This window comes from Drosophila arizonae, chromosome 3, assembly GCF_054131065.1.
Source record: "Drosophila arizonae isolate 15081-1271.41 chromosome 3, UAZ_ARI_1.0, whole genome shotgun sequence".
Lineage (NCBI taxonomy): Eukaryota > Metazoa > Arthropoda > Insecta > Diptera > Drosophilidae > Drosophila > Drosophila arizonae.
Genome location: NC_142923.1, coordinates 16,756,610 through 16,772,814, shown reverse-complemented (window position 1 = coordinate 16,772,814; position 16,205 = coordinate 16,756,610). Strand labels below are relative to the sequence as shown.

At 39.7% G+C, this 16,205-nt stretch overlaps 1 protein-coding gene across 2 annotated transcripts; it reads right to left on the bottom strand.

The window, feature by feature from the left end:
* Window positions 1-71: 71 nt before the first annotated feature.
* On the bottom strand, window positions 72-16,186 carry Ccdc85 (coiled-coil domain-containing protein 85). 2 transcript variants are annotated; one of them, XM_089463386.1, is made up of 6 exons: window positions 15,279-16,186; window positions 11,700-11,932; window positions 1,509-2,591; window positions 1,250-1,438; window positions 938-1,180; window positions 72-856 (listed from the first exon to the last, which is right to left on the bottom strand). In XM_089463386.1, exons 3-6 carry the CDS (start codon window positions 2,496-2,498, stop codon window positions 380-382), a joined length of 1,899 nt encoding a protein of 632 aa, XP_089319512.1. In that variant the 5' UTR covers window positions 2,499-2,591; window positions 11,700-11,932; window positions 15,279-16,186; the 3' UTR covers window positions 72-379. The 2 variants fall into 2 exon arrangements, with proteins under 2 accessions (XP_089319512.1, XP_017856794.2); XM_018001305.2 differs by lacking the exon at window positions 11,700-11,932 and having other exon boundaries at window positions 15,279-16,185.
* Window positions 16,187-16,205: the final 19 nt, after the last annotated feature.

Here is a 16,205-nt window from a genome sequence, read left to right as displayed (position 1 = left end):
AGCTCTATATGATTTCTTCTTCTTAGAAATTGCACATACAATTGAGTTACGTCCAAAAAGGAAAAGACAAATTGTATATGTGGAAATATTGTTTGATTTGTATTTATGCATATGCTCGTGCGGTAGTTTTGTAAGCTACTGCTCGAGGATTTGTTAATTTAAGATAGGATTGATTTGTAACATTAGCAGTGTATGTAAAATATAAAAAAATAACAGTCAAGGATTATAAAAATAGGTATTTTGAGTATTTGTTTTCATTTTCTTTTTGTTTTAAATAAAGCACTTAAACTTATGTCATAGTTTGAACTTTGTACAATGTGTTTTTAGTAAGTGTGTTAGCCAAGTTTTGTTGAATGTATCGTCTGATATTTTCGGATGCCTATAGTGGCTCTAGGGCGGTGGGACCATGTGGACTGCCTTCCAGCTTGCGCCAGACAACGTTGCACATTTCGCGCACTAGCGCCTTTTCGCCATCGTCCATCTGATCGAGGGCACAGCCCGCCAGATTGCCCAAACGATCACGTTCCAGCTGCTCTCTCACTTCCAAGACTTGCAGGGCCCGGACCACAGCTTCCGGCCGCCCCGAAATGGGCTCCGGCAAGGCGGCAGCGGCTGCTGCAGCTGCAGCCACAGCCTGACTGATGTCCTGTTGCGTGTGCGTGCTGTGTGGCGAGGGCGCTGATTTGGCTGGTGCTTGTGCTGCTGCTGCTGCTGCTGGCGTCGGTGCTGCTTGTTGTGGCTGTTGCAAATTGGCCGTGGGCGTTGTGCGTTCCTCCTCCAGCTGCTGTATGCGTCGCTCCAGCGAGCGTACATATTGCAAAGTCTGATCGTTGAGCGTGTGGGCGTTGCGCAAATCCTGCACAGAATTTAGCAGAGCATTAGATAGAAAACACCGAATGAGGTCTATTATCTATCGCATATTTGATTTACCACTTACCGGCAATTGCCTTTGTTCCGCATAGTTGCGCAGCGCTGTGATTGTCTCGTCCGCGTTGGTGCTTGAACTCGATCCGTCTCCATCGTCGCGCAGTGCGTTACGCGTGGCCGCGCCGCAGCTAGCGCAGAGCGCATTGGCAGCAACGTGCGCACGCTCCTCATCCAGATACAAGCAGAGCTCCTTTAGCTCCAGATTGTCGGTGATTAGCTCCTGCTGCTTGTCATCCAGTTGACGCAGCTTGTTCTGTAAGAGAGTAAATCTATTTATTCAAGGAATGCATTTGCATTTTGCATTTAATTCAGCGCAACGCACCTGATAGGCAGCCACCTCTTGACGCATTACACTGGCCGTATATCGACCAAAGCGCTGCCATTCCCGTGCCAGCTTGCGACCCTTTTGACGATCATCGTCCAGAAAGCAACACAAGTCGCGCAATTCCTGATTGTCATCCAGCAGGCGTTGATTTTGCTCTTTCAACGCGCGGAGCTCATTTACCAGGGACTGGAAAATGAAAAGCAAAATACGAGCGTTAAGCAATATTCGTTATTCAAGCAACAATGCCAATGTTTACCTGCAGCTGACGATTCTGTTCGATTGTCAAGCGCCCGCCGTTGGCCGTTGGAATGCCTGTGGTCACGCTGGACGTGACCGAGGCACTGGGCGACGGATGTTCCTGGTCCTGTTTGCGCACAAACTTCAGCATGTCCTGCTGTGCCTTGCTGGGCTGTTGGTGCTGCTGCTGCTGGTGCTGCTGATGCAGACGTGCCTGTTGCTGCTGCTGGCGCTGTTGTTGTTGCTTAACAGAATCTGGTATATAGATACTGGTTAACTGTGGTATGTCCGGCGGATATTTCAGCGGCAAATGAGGCTTCAATATGCCGCCTCCTGTGCCTGGCTGAGGCGGTGGTTGATAGCGTGGGGGTATTGAATGTGCGGGTGCTCTTAAATGAGCAGCTTTAAGAGTTGCCTGCTGTTGCTGCTGTTGTTGTTGTTGCTGTTGCTGCTGCTGCTGTTGCTGTACTTGAAAAAAGCTACGACGCGTCGCTGGTAATTCCTTAGAATTGCTAAGCAGCTGTTGTTGTTGCTGTTGCTGCTGCTGCTGCTGTTGCTGTTGTTGGACAGGCAGACGCGATGCTGTGTGTTGCTGCTGCTGAAGCGTTGAGTGTTGCTGATGTATTGTGGCCACAGTTTGCAGCTGATGCGACTGCGCTGCTGCCGCTGCTGCTGTTACGCTTTGCTGCGCTGCTGCTGCTGGCAACAATGAGCGCCTTTGCTGTAATTGCTGTTGTAGTTGTTGCTGCTTACTAATTGTTGTTGTTGCTGTTGACGTTGCTGCTGTCGTTTTGTGCACAATTTTGTCAGCGCTATTAATTTTTATCAAATTATTGCCTAAATTGTTTGACGTTGCTGTTGTTGTTGTTGCTGCCGTTGCTGCTGCTTCTGCTGCTAATGCCTTTTGCTGCTGTTGTTTTTGTTGTAGTTGTAGCTGCTGCTGTTGTTGTTGTTGTTGTTGCTGTTGTTGCTGCTGTTGTTGTTGCTGCTGCTGTTGATTGCCTGACATTTTAATGTTGGTTCCTTGTTCGTTCACTTATTGTTGTTGTTATTGCTTATGCGATTTCAGTGTCTATGCCCTCGGCGCCATATTGCGTAGTCACTGCAAAAATAAAACGATAAACAAATAAGTAGGAATGTGCGCTAGCTGAGTAATCGACTAGAAGTTACCCTGTATTTTGAGTGTATTGGGAATGTTAAATCTAAAGGTGTCTAGAAAACGAAGCTATATGGAATATGAATTATGATATTTTATATAATAATGAATTTAATCTTGCGGTAATACTTAAAGCAAAAACCTATGAGACGTATCGCTCTCCTAGTTACCCTTTAACATTCAAAGATTCAAGATTACGTGTGTATAATACAATTAGCCTTTGGCATCTAACAGAAGATCTATCTACATAATTATCATACCCATTATTCCAATTTTTCATGGGTATTCAAACCGACGAAGCATTAGGGAAAACACATATGTACATCAATTGGTTGCATGCAAAAGGAAGGAAACAAAGTAAGCTATAAATCAGAGCATTGTAAAATGTAACGCATGCGACATTAAGGGGCACAGCCGCATGTCGTCTCCATATATAGCATGTCTAATAATTAAACTGTCATTAGGTAGCGCCGCTGATAGAAAGTGAAATGCACATTTTCCGCAACAGTGCTGTCTCAACACACACACACACACACACTCGTACATACATTAATATAAAATAGTTTCCTTGGCGTATCTTGTGTCAGTGAGCAACTGAATGCAACGAAGCGTCGTAAATTTCGACGACTCCCAACTGATGGAAATGTCACTGTCACTGTTCTTGTTGTTGTTGTTATTGTTGTTGTTACTGTAGCTAAACGACGCCAAATGCATCAGTCTTGATTGTTGGCTAAATGTTGGTTTCCGTTTCTGGTTTAAAAACCGAAAGCCAGCTGGCACCCATGCCATGCCGTGACTATCTCTCCATCTGCACCTCATTCATCTAGATTTGAAAGTGAAAACATAACGTACCCGCCTCGTATATTGTGCCTCGAGAAGCTATTATTAATGTTCTCTATTTCAATTTCAACTTAGATTAGAATAGAACTGAAAATGGGCTCAGCTTCGGGATACGTTATTGGCAGTGAGGGTCCCCCCTCTCTTATTTAAAATATAAATGCAACAAATTTGATTTTTGAGCAGGAACTAATTATTTGATTTTTTCATTTATTATGCAGATAAGTAAGACAAGTAATATTTCCTTAGCATTTTGCCATTGTTATTTTATTGCTCTATTGTGAAAGATAATTATAATGATCGTACACTCGCAACTAGAATTCCCACAAGTTTGACTCTAGATCCGCCCACCCACTCAGCATGGGAAACCGGTTTGAATAATTTAGCGGCCCAACACCTTCTCTAGCACAAAATAAAATAGGCTTTGGACTTGCATTGTGTGAAGCTGAGAAGATGACTGGCATGTGAGTATAAGCTATACTACTCACACCAATTTATAAGTAGTTAACATACATATCATTCTTGATAAACTGAGGGCAATAAAACATCAAGCTCAATTAATTGTTATTTGTTTATTTTACAATGGACTTATTAATTTGGGTTTCAATTTAAATTTTCAATTGAAAACTGGAAAAGAAAACCCAAACAATATTCACCATAATATTATGTTATTTTGCATAAGATTCGCTCTTTTACTTTTCAGCTTGTTCAGATTTGATATGACTGGGTACGAGTAGAGGCTGGCTGTGAAAGGCTAAAGGGGAGGGCACTCAAGTCGTACCATGTATTGGCATTTCCGACCGTCATTGGCCCCAGTGTCTTCTTCAATGAAATCGACCCCAGGTGCAAAAGTCCAATGCCCAAAGCCCAGAGCCCAGAGCCCAGAGTCAAAGCCCAGGCTGAGGCTCTGGCACTCTGGTTCGGATTCAGAGTCAGGCCACGACAAGGCAATCAAAAGAAACAAATCTACAGCAACAACAATGAGAGTAATATTTGTGCTCATTAAGCGTAACTGACACACGAAGTTGTTGTTGTTGTTTTATATTTTTGTTTTGGGGTTTCATCATTTCGCAAGTGGCCAAAATCTACGGATTCTGTGTCTGTATGTCTCACTCACTCACTCAAGCACGTATGTATGTGTATTGGTATACAAATATCTGTATATATGTATATACATATATTGTACATATGTTTTCAGGCATGTATTTATGCTTCAATCTGGTGCTGGCTCTGCCGCCCCCTGCTTGTGGCTTTGAGAGCAAGAAGAGAAGTTGAAGTTGAAGCTAAAGTTGTTGGCTTCTCGCATTGTTTTTATGTTTTGCTTTTGGCAAATTTCGTTTTCGTCTGCGGCTTCAGCAATAAAACAACAACAACAACAACAGCAACGCCAAAGAGAGCCAAAGAGCGATTGCTATTATTTTAAGGTAATTCGATGATTTACAGCAGTTGCTTTGTCTTTTGTTAGTTGTCTTTCAGAATGCCTCGGCTCTGGCTCCCTCGACTCGATGTGTGGGGCAATTCGAACCAAACAAAACAACAACAACAACAACAAATTTGCAAGCCAATAACAACTAAGAAGATTGCGAGCGGGTCAGCACGACTGCACTGTTTACTGCTCAAATTACAAGTGTAAATATATTATATATGTATATAATTATTAATATTATATTGTGGACATATTGAAAATGGCAATTCGGGTATTCGGGTATTACAATTACTGATTACCACTATTACACTGGTAAGTTGAGCAATGCAGAGAGCGAATATACTCTTGTTCAATTTGCAAAAGATGTGCAACAAAGGGACAGTCAGTCAGACTGGCCGTTCGCAAAGTCCGCCCCTCCGCCCCTCTGCCCGTCTGGTCCGGTCAGGCGCTGGCTCTCTGTCCGTTCGCTGCATTCTTTTGTTATTTCGTAATGGCACCGATGCCGTTTTCTTCTTTACTGTAATTTTTGCATACCCAGCAAGCACAGGGGAAGTGGTTACAAATTTTACCCCACGCCATTTGTTTGGGATCGTAGCGTCTTCAACTCTTTTGTTTCGTTTGGCGTTTCACACCTGCCTTTGTTTTTGCACGGGCGCGATCCTATTTAACGCAGCTGTTGCTCGGCTTCGGGAACTGTGCGTCCATATAAACCTGACAAGTTGATAGCTAAAATGGCTGGTGTAAAGGGCGTAAAGGGAGCCAGCCCTATCTATGATATGGCGCAGCTGTTGTATATTTGTATTATAAAATTTATTGCCCCACAATTTACAGCATGCACAATTTTCCCAGCTGTCAAAGGAACAAGAGACGAGCTTGAGCAGCACTTTCGATGCCATTCTCTCCTGCAACCGGCAACAGCAATATGTGAGGGCAAGCAGCAACCAACTTGCGCTTGCGCTTTCACCTTTCCAGTGGTAACAATCACTTGCACACTTGTTCAGCGCTTGCCACACAAATCGCTTTATTATTAATTGCTTGCCGTTGAGTGAGTGCTATAGCAGGTGCCAAAGGTTAAAGAGAGAAACATTAACGAAAACTTGCTTTTTTTTTCGAAAAAATAAAAAAACAAAGTACAGGCTTATGACTTCTTGTTACATGTCGTATGTTCTCGCTCATACCGAAGTTATTCAGCTTTCCACACATCATTAAGATTATTCACTCTTTACTAGACATTCATAATACCCTCAGATTCTTGACTGATATTGCCAGTAGTGACGGGCCTTCAGAGTATTTCTGCTGGTATCGTGCTCACAAATACATATGTATATGTATATATGATATTATGAATATATAAATGTAAATATTTGCTGCTCAATTCCGTCCCAAAATATAATAGCCACTATTTCAAGTTTTTCGTATCAATAGTGCACGAATTTGAAGCCTATATACTCTCTTCCGTTCGTGGACAAGTGTAAATATAAAAGGAATTATTATCGTTGCGTAATCGCTGTTGATCACAAATATAAAACGAAAATCAGCAAAAAATTGTAGTTTATTTTAGTGTACCTAATGCCATTCAGTTAGGTCTTAAAAATATCCGACAGTCAGCATATTTTGCCGAAGTCTTTTTTCACTGAAGCTTGAAACAACTGTTTAATTAAGGAAATGAGCATAGCCCAAAGAGAAATAAACACACATGCGTAAACCCACACACACACACATGAGCACACACATCAATTTAACAAAAATAAGACAAAAATTCGTTGATAAATAAAATAAGAAAATAAATGCGTATATGAACAAACATAGTATGCTGAAACTGTACTCAAGGTTAAGAAATCTCTTTAAAAAAGCACACGCACCGGCTGCTTTTTTTTTTGTTTTTTGGAAGTGATGACAAGCAACAGCAAAAGCAATGGCAACGAAAAAAATAAAAACAACATGGTCACGGCAACGTCGACGACGACGAGAAAACCACAAGTCATGTGGGTTAAGTACACTTACTTAACAACACAATTCAAAACTGACCGCGCGCACAGACAATGAGATATGTAATGAAAGGTAAAGCTCAGCTCAGCTCAGCTCACGACGGAGATGGCGACGGCCACGGCGACGACAGTGACAGCTAACCAGCCAACAGCCAACAGACAACGGCCAACAGCAGTACTTGAAAAGCCAATTGCAAGCGTGTGCGAATAGGATCATCCAGGGTTGGCAATTTAAATTTAAACCTATCCACATGTCCAATCAAAGCTCGGAAACTGCAATACATTTATTTCTTTTCCAATACTTGAGTATAGCAATAAATCTAAAATTAACCTTAGAGTAATCGAGTCAAGCATGCAAGGCAAATATAGGGTCTCTTGGCCGCGCTGAGCTGTCATAATAAGCTTCAAGGATCTTGCATATGCATAGCTGTAATAGTCTAAGTTGAGCTTAACAATGATATTCGTATTTTATGTATTATTATTTTTAAATGAATACAGGGTATTGTGAGGTGTCAATTTCATTTTCAGCACTCCTAGAAGCTTTAAGCTGTTTGTCGCCAGCCCTGATCTACGCCGACTTTAACAACCTCCCACACCACGCAAGTCAAGCCGGCAGGCAAACGCATGGAAATGTGACAAGAAAGCCCGCACAAAAAAGGCAAGAGCCAAGCCAAGCCAAGCTAGACAGAGACAAACGATACACCCACACAGACGCACAGAACCACACAAACAGGCATACGGAGTCCAATCGATGTTGACTGCTCTCCCAGGCTACACGGTTCATTGCATTTGTGTTGCACGCACCAAATGCGAGAAGTAGACGTACATATATCTACATATATGTACATATGTCTCTGTATTTCTATATCTTTGTATATACATATATATATGTCTGTGTGTACCGAGTTGTATATCGTTTTTTGATATTTTGTTTGAAAAACGCCTTCGTCGCTTGTGTCGAATGACAAATGACAAAATAACGTCGCTTTCGGTGTTCGCTGTCGCCATCGCAGACAATCAGCCAAAATTTTCATGAATGAACTTTGCAACGCTAACAAAAGGAAGCGACCGAGAGAGAGAGAGAGTGAGAGAGGGAGAAGGAGAAGGAGAGCGAGAGAGACTCACAAAGCCATCCAAATCACATCTCGGCGAGTGGCTCATTTATCAATTGATGCTGACTGAAGAAGAAGGAGGAGGAACCATAAGACGATTAAATTGCACGTGACACCGTGACTGGAAAATCAAGCCGCTAAAATTTATCAATCAGTGAGCCGTGAGCATTAAGCGATGGCTCACATAACTCATTCGTAGAAGAATGAAACCAATTGAAAAATGATAGTTTTTGAAATGAATGCCAGCCAGTTTAACCTAAATCAAATATGTGAGCGAGCAATTAATTAGGCATTTTAAACGTGACAATAAAACAGCTTTACATTCCAGACCGCCCACGACGTTCCAAGGGTATTTAATTTTGTACGTTGTTCACGGTTTCTCTCGGCTGCTAGTTTTAGCTCGCTTTATGTTCAACCATAAATGTCAACATAAAAGGCACGTGTGTAGCGCAGTGAGCAAAACAAGCTTATCAAAAATACGAAATTCTTAAATCTTCGAGCTGACCAACGAATTAAAAGCTTCGCAAGAGCGTTTAAAGGGCATCTAAGTTTGAGAAATCATCAAAGGTAAGTTTGAATTTGAAAATTCCTATTTACCTTGGCAATGTACATATTGAAGTATATAAACATGTAAGATTTGGATCAAAACTGTATTAAAATTTTGGCAGCTTATAGCTTTGCTACTAATCCCTTTACAATATTTTTCTGAATGGCATATCACGCCATAAATAGTTGTACCAATGCCCACATCAGAGCTTCAAATTGGAATTCTCTTTAATCCTTAACAATCGAAATTTCAGTCATTTATACAGACACACTCTATATGAAAGTATATTTGAATGTGTATGGCAGCTATGTAGGGTGTTGCTCTCTTTGATCTAGCTATTTATACAAATCATCACAACCGAAAGTAGATAGTAGAAAATAAGCAACGGTAACGGCAACAGATTTAAAAAGTGCCTGGTGGAATAATTGACCAATCTGGTTCATCGCCAGCTTCATAAAACTGGCATAACAATTTTTTGTATTTTTATATTTTTTTATTCAATATATGATCATGACTATTAAAAAATAGAGCATTCCATAAAAAAATATGATATTTCACAAAAATTTTGAGCTTACAAGCGAGAGAGATCATTTCCTGAGTTAATAGAAATGAAGCCTAGTTTGGCAAAGCTCAGCTATGCCTTAGCTACGTTCCTCATATTGTGGTACGACTGTATGCAAAAAGCAAACGAATTAGTATGCGGCTTATGATTAACGACAAACTATAAAAGGCACTTAGTTTTTATAATCAACCAGATAAGCTCTGAATTTCGACGCAGTAAAAATAAATTTATGGACTACTGCTATGTAAAATTGGAGTATATACCCAGAAAGCAGAGCCCACAATTTTTAAAGATTTCAGCATTGATGGTCTTAGAGGTGGATTCACTCATAGGCGAGCTTTTTCCAAAGATTCAAAATTTTATTATATGTAATATTATTTATTGGTTTAGGTACAATACATGACTAAATTTTTTTACTCGATTGTGCTCCGAGCACCACAACTTTTACATGAAGTCATTACACCACAAATAGTGTATTATGCAGTCAGTAAAGCCCGACTGCAGCATTCTTACTGTTTCTATTTTTAAATTTAAATATTTACATAATTTAAATAGCAACATCTTTGGTTTCTCCCCATGTTGAGGGCGTGGTAATGAGTTTTGCCAACAGTTTTTTCTCTTCAGGCTTCAATTCGAAAGTTACAAAAGCATTTAAGCTTGTAGATCCCCTTTTCGGTTAGTATTACGATCTTTAACGAATATGTTAAAGTAAAATGCTGAGTATAGAGGTTTTTATATATACATATATATTTAAAAACGGTTTTGTTTATTGCGCTTTAAAAATATATTTTTAATTATGTACGCAAAGTAAAAAGCCCAAATTATTATTGGTTTAATACTTGATATGGATATTGGTTGAAGTATATATAATATTCGGCATGTCGAATAAAGTGCCATTCCCTTTGATTTTTTTCTTGCATGAATACATAATTTATATCAAGTTTTTTATTCACTTTGTGAATTTGAATCTCTTAAGCTGTTCGTCATGAAATCAAGAAGTTATTGGTTTTGGCCTCACTTTGTCAGTCGTAAAATGAAATGACGCCAAGCACAATAAACAGCGGCTAGGAATGGAAATTTGTGCCATTTGTAATGCGCACATTCTATTGGGGGATTGGTACAGTATAGAAAACTGCGCATTATTGGATCACAAGATGTTGGAAGCAAGGGAGTGTCTCACATGCATGAATGATATATTCTTAGCTATACATATATACATATATGCATACATAGTTATGTATATATTTCATATAAAAATGTTAACTGGACTAGAAACGAATATGATCGTTGAGCAGAAAGTTGAGAAATATAATAAAATAATTGCAAATAATTGAAAATTAGAACAGACCTGAATCCATTATCTAGTAATTTAAAATTATATATAAATTTAATTATGTGCTATTATATTAAATGTACTATATATAAAGTAATAATATAAAAAAGCCATTTTTTAAGCAAGATCAACATTTATAGATTCGCTCCCTAAGAATATACCCATTAGACCCTTTAGTATATGAGCAGGGAAACTTTTACATTAATACCGATCCAGATAAGTGTGTTTAAATTTATGGGGTTAGCAAGCATTTTGTTTATCAATCTCATGCTATTAAATACATCCATTTTCGATGGGACAAAGGTATAAAGATGAAACGCATTACGTAAGCATTAGGTCAGACTCCCTTTTTTTCTTGGCGACCAGATTTTTACAGCTCATAGCGAGCGTGAACAAACTATAAAAAAAAAAAAAACAAGAACAATGCAACATAGGGAACGTAGTCGGGCACGCATGCGCAATAAATGCCACTGGAAATGGGCAATATCAATACAGGCCAATTAATTTTCTTTTAATTTTCTTCGTTTTTTCCTGCTCATCGTGTTCAAGCGAGTATATCGGTGTAATGTTTCTGTAAACATATGCAGGTATATATTTTTTTTCATAGTCACAATTTTAAATTGGTATTTACTAAAATTCATTTAACATAATTTGGTATTACTATCAATCGACACTTTGTTACTGCTATGACATTCTGGGCCGAGTATGATGCGATCGGTTACACCCGACCAATATGAAGATGTAGTAACAATGCCATTAAAGCGGAAATCATTAAAATGGTTATAAAGATTGTGCGCGTGTGTGCGTTCGTCGGGAATTCTATTTCCTTTCCTAAACAAAAGCCGCTTACGCGACGTGTTCAATTCATATTGAAGCATAATGCGGTCGGTCGCCTTTGAGCAACAGAAACTTCCGGATTTGAATGATTTGTAATGCCATTAAAGGACGTTTAAAGAGTTATGTAGATGCCAGCATATGTGAAATCATATATATTCTAACTGTTATATATCAACCTAGATGTAGATGATAGTTATATTATGATATATAAAGCTGATGTGAATCTACAGAAAATATATCTCAATCATATGCTGTACTGTGCTGTAAAGGTACTTTTCCAATCCCCCTAGATCTAGTTAACCCTTTCGATTGAGCTTTATATAAAGTCAACTTTATAAAATTAATAATATACTGTTCAGCGGGCAAAAAATGAAAAGTACAGAGGCTGGGCAAAAGGTAATTTAATACGCACGCAACAATTTATATGAAACCAGTGAACCATGGTTGATTTAAGATGAAAGAGAGGGAATTGTGAATCGTCTTTCAACAGCTGTGCCACGCTCAAAACCTGGTTGAAGTCTTGTCGGATGCTGTGGCTGCTCGATTTTAAATCCAAGTCACACTAAGGGTATTAATGAACGTAGATTGTTGCTCTGCTCTGGTATTGCCACAGAGCTGTAGAGCTGTAGCCGGTTTTCATTATCGCTGCAAATTGAATAAGTCATAAAATAAAACTTAAAACTTAAAAAAAAAATATGGAAGGCAAGCAAAATGCATGTATAGCTTCTTGGCCACCTCACATAACGCATACTCAAAGGGCCGCACGTTATCAACGAGGGCAGCCTAATAGCTGCCACAGATGCAGAATTGTTCGAACGCACGCTTCATTGCTGCATCAAGCCAGCTAACTAACGACAACAAAATGCGGATGGCACACATTATAGCCAAGAGAGACTAAAGCAATCTGCAGCTGAAAGCAGTGGCAATGTGGCAGTGGCAGTGGCAGTGGCAGTGTGGCACTCGCAGTGCCGGTGGAAAGTAAGCAAGAAAGTCTGAAACCGCTCAGCCGAGGCTGTGGCGACTATGTTGAGACCCACAATTTCCGCCATTTATGACAGTCACAAATCGAGTTATACTAACACAGCAACGTTCCACGTACTTTCTAATTTCTAAATGTACTGCTTTGATGCTGTCATTTCGATCAATGAATACCCTGTAGTAATCGGCTATCATCAGATTTATGAGTAAGATGTATTCAAGCGATAATAAAGTACATGAGGTACATACATATATAAAGAGAAATAAAACCTTTTGTTTGTTTGTTTTTTTTTTTTTTTTTTTCGAATAAGCATTTTGAATTGCTTATAATAAAGTATTTCGTATTATCTGTAATATGAATGTATTAGTCTAATAATTCAATTGACATTCTCAAAAACTCTTTCTGTTGACGTTATAGGGCATTTTAAAGTCGTCTATATTGACATAATTCAGATTCTGCTTTCTTGTCTTCTAACACAACTTTTGTGGCACTATTTTTGTTTTTGTTTTTTTCTTTTTGTTTAAGTGTTTTAGCTCAGCACAAAACTAGTTTTTTAACGGCAAGCAAAGTGTTAATGTTAATTTGTGCATGCGATATTAGTTTTGGCCAAACAACTAAGCCAAAGAAATTTCGCAGCCGCTGTTTTATGTGCAGTAACATTTTATGTAAATTTCTGCAATGTTTATCGCAGCTAAAGCGGCAGCAGGAGCAGCAGCAGAAGCAGAAGGCACTGCAGCTGCAGCAGCAGCAGCAATAGCAGCAATAACGTTGACAGCAACTGCAACAAAAATGATGAACATTGCATTGCATTGCATTGGATTGCAACATTCTCTGCACAGAGCACACAGACAATGGCATTAGCGGCGTTGCATCCGCTGCTGACCAAAAGCTTTGGGGCTTGATGCTTAGGAGGCGGGCATTGTTGGTAACTAGTTGATGTTGGCTCAAATGCGGCGCGGCTATGCAATATAACTGTAACTAAAGCATGCCGACGCTTCAGTACAGGAAGCTTGAGCTTGTTATTTCATTAGAAGAAGTAGAAGTATATAATAGAAGAGGTTGCTATCTTGGTAAGTGCCTATCACATCCATTACTTACTGGCTTACAAGCCATTGTTTATAAAATAGTTGGCTAAAATGTTTTAGAAATCTCTAGCACCTTATATGAGACATCTCCGGCATTCCTTACACAGAACAATGACAGTTTATATTTTACCTCTGTAAAATATGTAAGCTAAATTTGATATCCATGAGATGCTTTATGCTCTATTAATTAAATCTTCGACTAAGCCAACTTAAAATTGGCATTAGATTTCAGTGAAATTTGCATTCTAACTCTCACCCATTTCAAGGAATAATTTGTAAAGCATGTTTTTAAAGAATTCTCTTATTCTCTAGAGCCAGCATTCCCGATGGCTACCTCTCTCTTCTGATGTGCCGTTGTCATTTTAGAGGCGCGCCAATGCAAAAGTTGGCAACAGCACTCGTTCTACTGTGCGCTTGCATGTATGTGGGAAAATGTTGCCAACGTTAATGGGGGAAGGCGAGGCAATAGCAGCGTAAGAAAACTATCTAAAAGCCTAGAGGAAAGTTAAACTATAACTTGTTCTAGTTGCTTCTGTTGTGGCCATAAACTGGGACACTTGTTGCGGCCAGTTGAGCGTTCAATGGGAGGAAATCAAAGATGGACCCAAAGATGACAACAACATACACACACACATACACTGGCAGACACACCAATACTACATTCCAAACTTCCCACGCAGCGCTAACACTGGGAGTGGTAAAAGGGGCAACCTATATATTGCATTAATGAACCATGAAGCTGATATGCTGCAGCCGCGTAAAACTAAAAAGCCGCCCAATTATACAAAAAGAAGAAAAAACGAAAGAAAGAGAGACACACAGAACGTCACGAAAAGAGAGCAGCGATTGGAGCAGCAGCGGCAGCAGCAGCCGTCGGTGTACGCATTCACCGATGCTGCGTGATAAGCTCACAAGGAAAAGAAAGTTTTTATTTATTTATTTATTTTTTTGCCAGCCAACAACTTCATTGACAAAAAGCTCGTACAACGAACTTTGCATAACTGTTGTAGGGCTGTTGTTGTTGTTAGCTGCATGCTGTTTTAGCATTAGTTACAGTTTATCGATACACAAAATTGACTTAACATATTTCTAACAGCAGCAGCAGCCGACGCAACAGGTTGCCAGAGCCTCAACTCCGCATGGCGCTCCTCTTTCCATCTCTTTCTTTCTCTTTCACTGCAGATTGTCTTGCATGCATTTTCGTATTGATTTGCTGCACATTACATTTCGAAATGCTGCACTGTTTGTTGTTGGCCGCTGCTCAATCAGTTTTACCTGTTGCAGCACATAAAAACATCACCAACAACAACAACAACAACAACAATAACAAATCCGAAAGCAGCGTCGGCAGCGACTGCAGTTTTTTGTTTGATCTCTCTTATTGTTGAGTCGTTGCCGTGCATCTTTTTCTGCTCTTTTGTTGTTGTTGTAGTCTCTTGTTTCACTGTGAAATTTATTGGCGCATATAAATGCCTCAAAATTGATGTTATTGTCGTTTTAAGTTTGACCCTTTTCAGCCTGTAAAATTCTTCCTCTTATTCTTTGTGCTGGTGGCCTGTTTGTCTTGAAAATTAATTTTGCTCTTTTTTCTTTCGGAAAATCTGTTCAATATCTTGGACTGTTTATTTATTAAAGTCTTGCCAAGTGGGCAACAATGGAAACCGGAGAGAAAAACAAAAGTTGTGGGCGCGCCCAATGTGCAGTCAAGTAGGCGTCACAGTGCGCCAGAATAGAGCAATTTGAGCGGCTTCATGGAGAGGGGAGATGGGAACGAGAGACAAGGAGGGAACGTTCCTATCCAAACCTATGAGTTAATTTTGTTTGCCTTATAAATCGTCTGGCAAGTGGGCGGGCAGTTAGAGATGGTTAGAGGTAGAGTTTCAGAATGGCAGGGCATAGACAGTGGGTGGAAGGAGTGTGTACTTACCTACATATGTATGTATGTATGTAATACATATGCACAAGTATGTGTGCCCCGTGATGCTTGCTTGACAGTTGCCTTACGCTTCTCTTTCTATGCTATTTACACAGTTTTGGGGAATCCAGGCAAGAAGAAGCAGCAAACTAAAGCAGTTGACGCACCGAGTGCGTTAAGCTGCACAGTTCCGCGATCGTGACAATTGCGAAGATATGTATTTGAAAACGCATGCGCGTCGCTGATGTTGCCGCATTCCGATGCAAACGCAGAGCGTAGCCGCGATTAATTGTTTGAATAACAGCAGATGGTGGCACAATTTTAAAGGCAATAATATAGTATCACTGGCTTAGTAGCTTCTTGCAAACAATATACAAGACACGCACACACTTATATGCACACGCAAAAACAAGCAGACACAATTTTCGCGCACTTCGGCTTTTAGTATGTATCTTTTATTGGCTTGAATTTTCCTGTCTGCCCTTTTCGAGAGACAGAAACGCAGACGCAAAACGATCACCGAGACTAGTTGCTCTTTTTTTTGTTTCAGCGTTTTACACAGCGAAGTTTCTTAGTGTATATGAAACTAGTTGAAGGAGCGATCGCTCAAGGCGTGTGTTTTATCTTTGCAATAATTTACAAGCGTCAACATTTTATCCGTGACAAGCCGACGCGACGACCAACCCGCTCAAATTCCAACAACAAATTAAAATATTTATGTTATTTAACAGCTGTTAACAGCAACAAGTTTGATGACACCGTAGACAGTCGGAAGCTGTAAAATAATCTATCGATGACTATTTACTTCGATTATATCGAGAATAGTTTATAAATGGATAGTTTAATATGGATAAATTGAAGGTTCCTTTTGATTTGTAAGTACTATAATTTACTATACTACTATTAAAACATTTTAGTTTATGCTCAATTTTCATATGA

What these genes read in the sequence shown, in the direction of transcription:
- Ccdc85 (XM_089463386.1), bottom strand. Translation starts at nt 2,498, where the DNA reads ATGTCAGGCAATCAACAGCAGCAGCAACAACAACAGCAGCAACAACAG. An exon ending in AACAGAATCGTCAGCTGCAG is followed by an intron (nt 1,439 to 1,508) that starts GTAAACATTGGC and finishes TTCATTTTCCAG; the next exon opens with TCCCTGGTAAATGAGCTCCG. An exon ending in CGGAACAAAGGCAATTGCCG is followed by an intron (nt 857 to 937) that starts GTAAGTGGTAAA and finishes AATTCTGTGCAG; the next exon opens with GATTTGCGCAACGCCCACAC.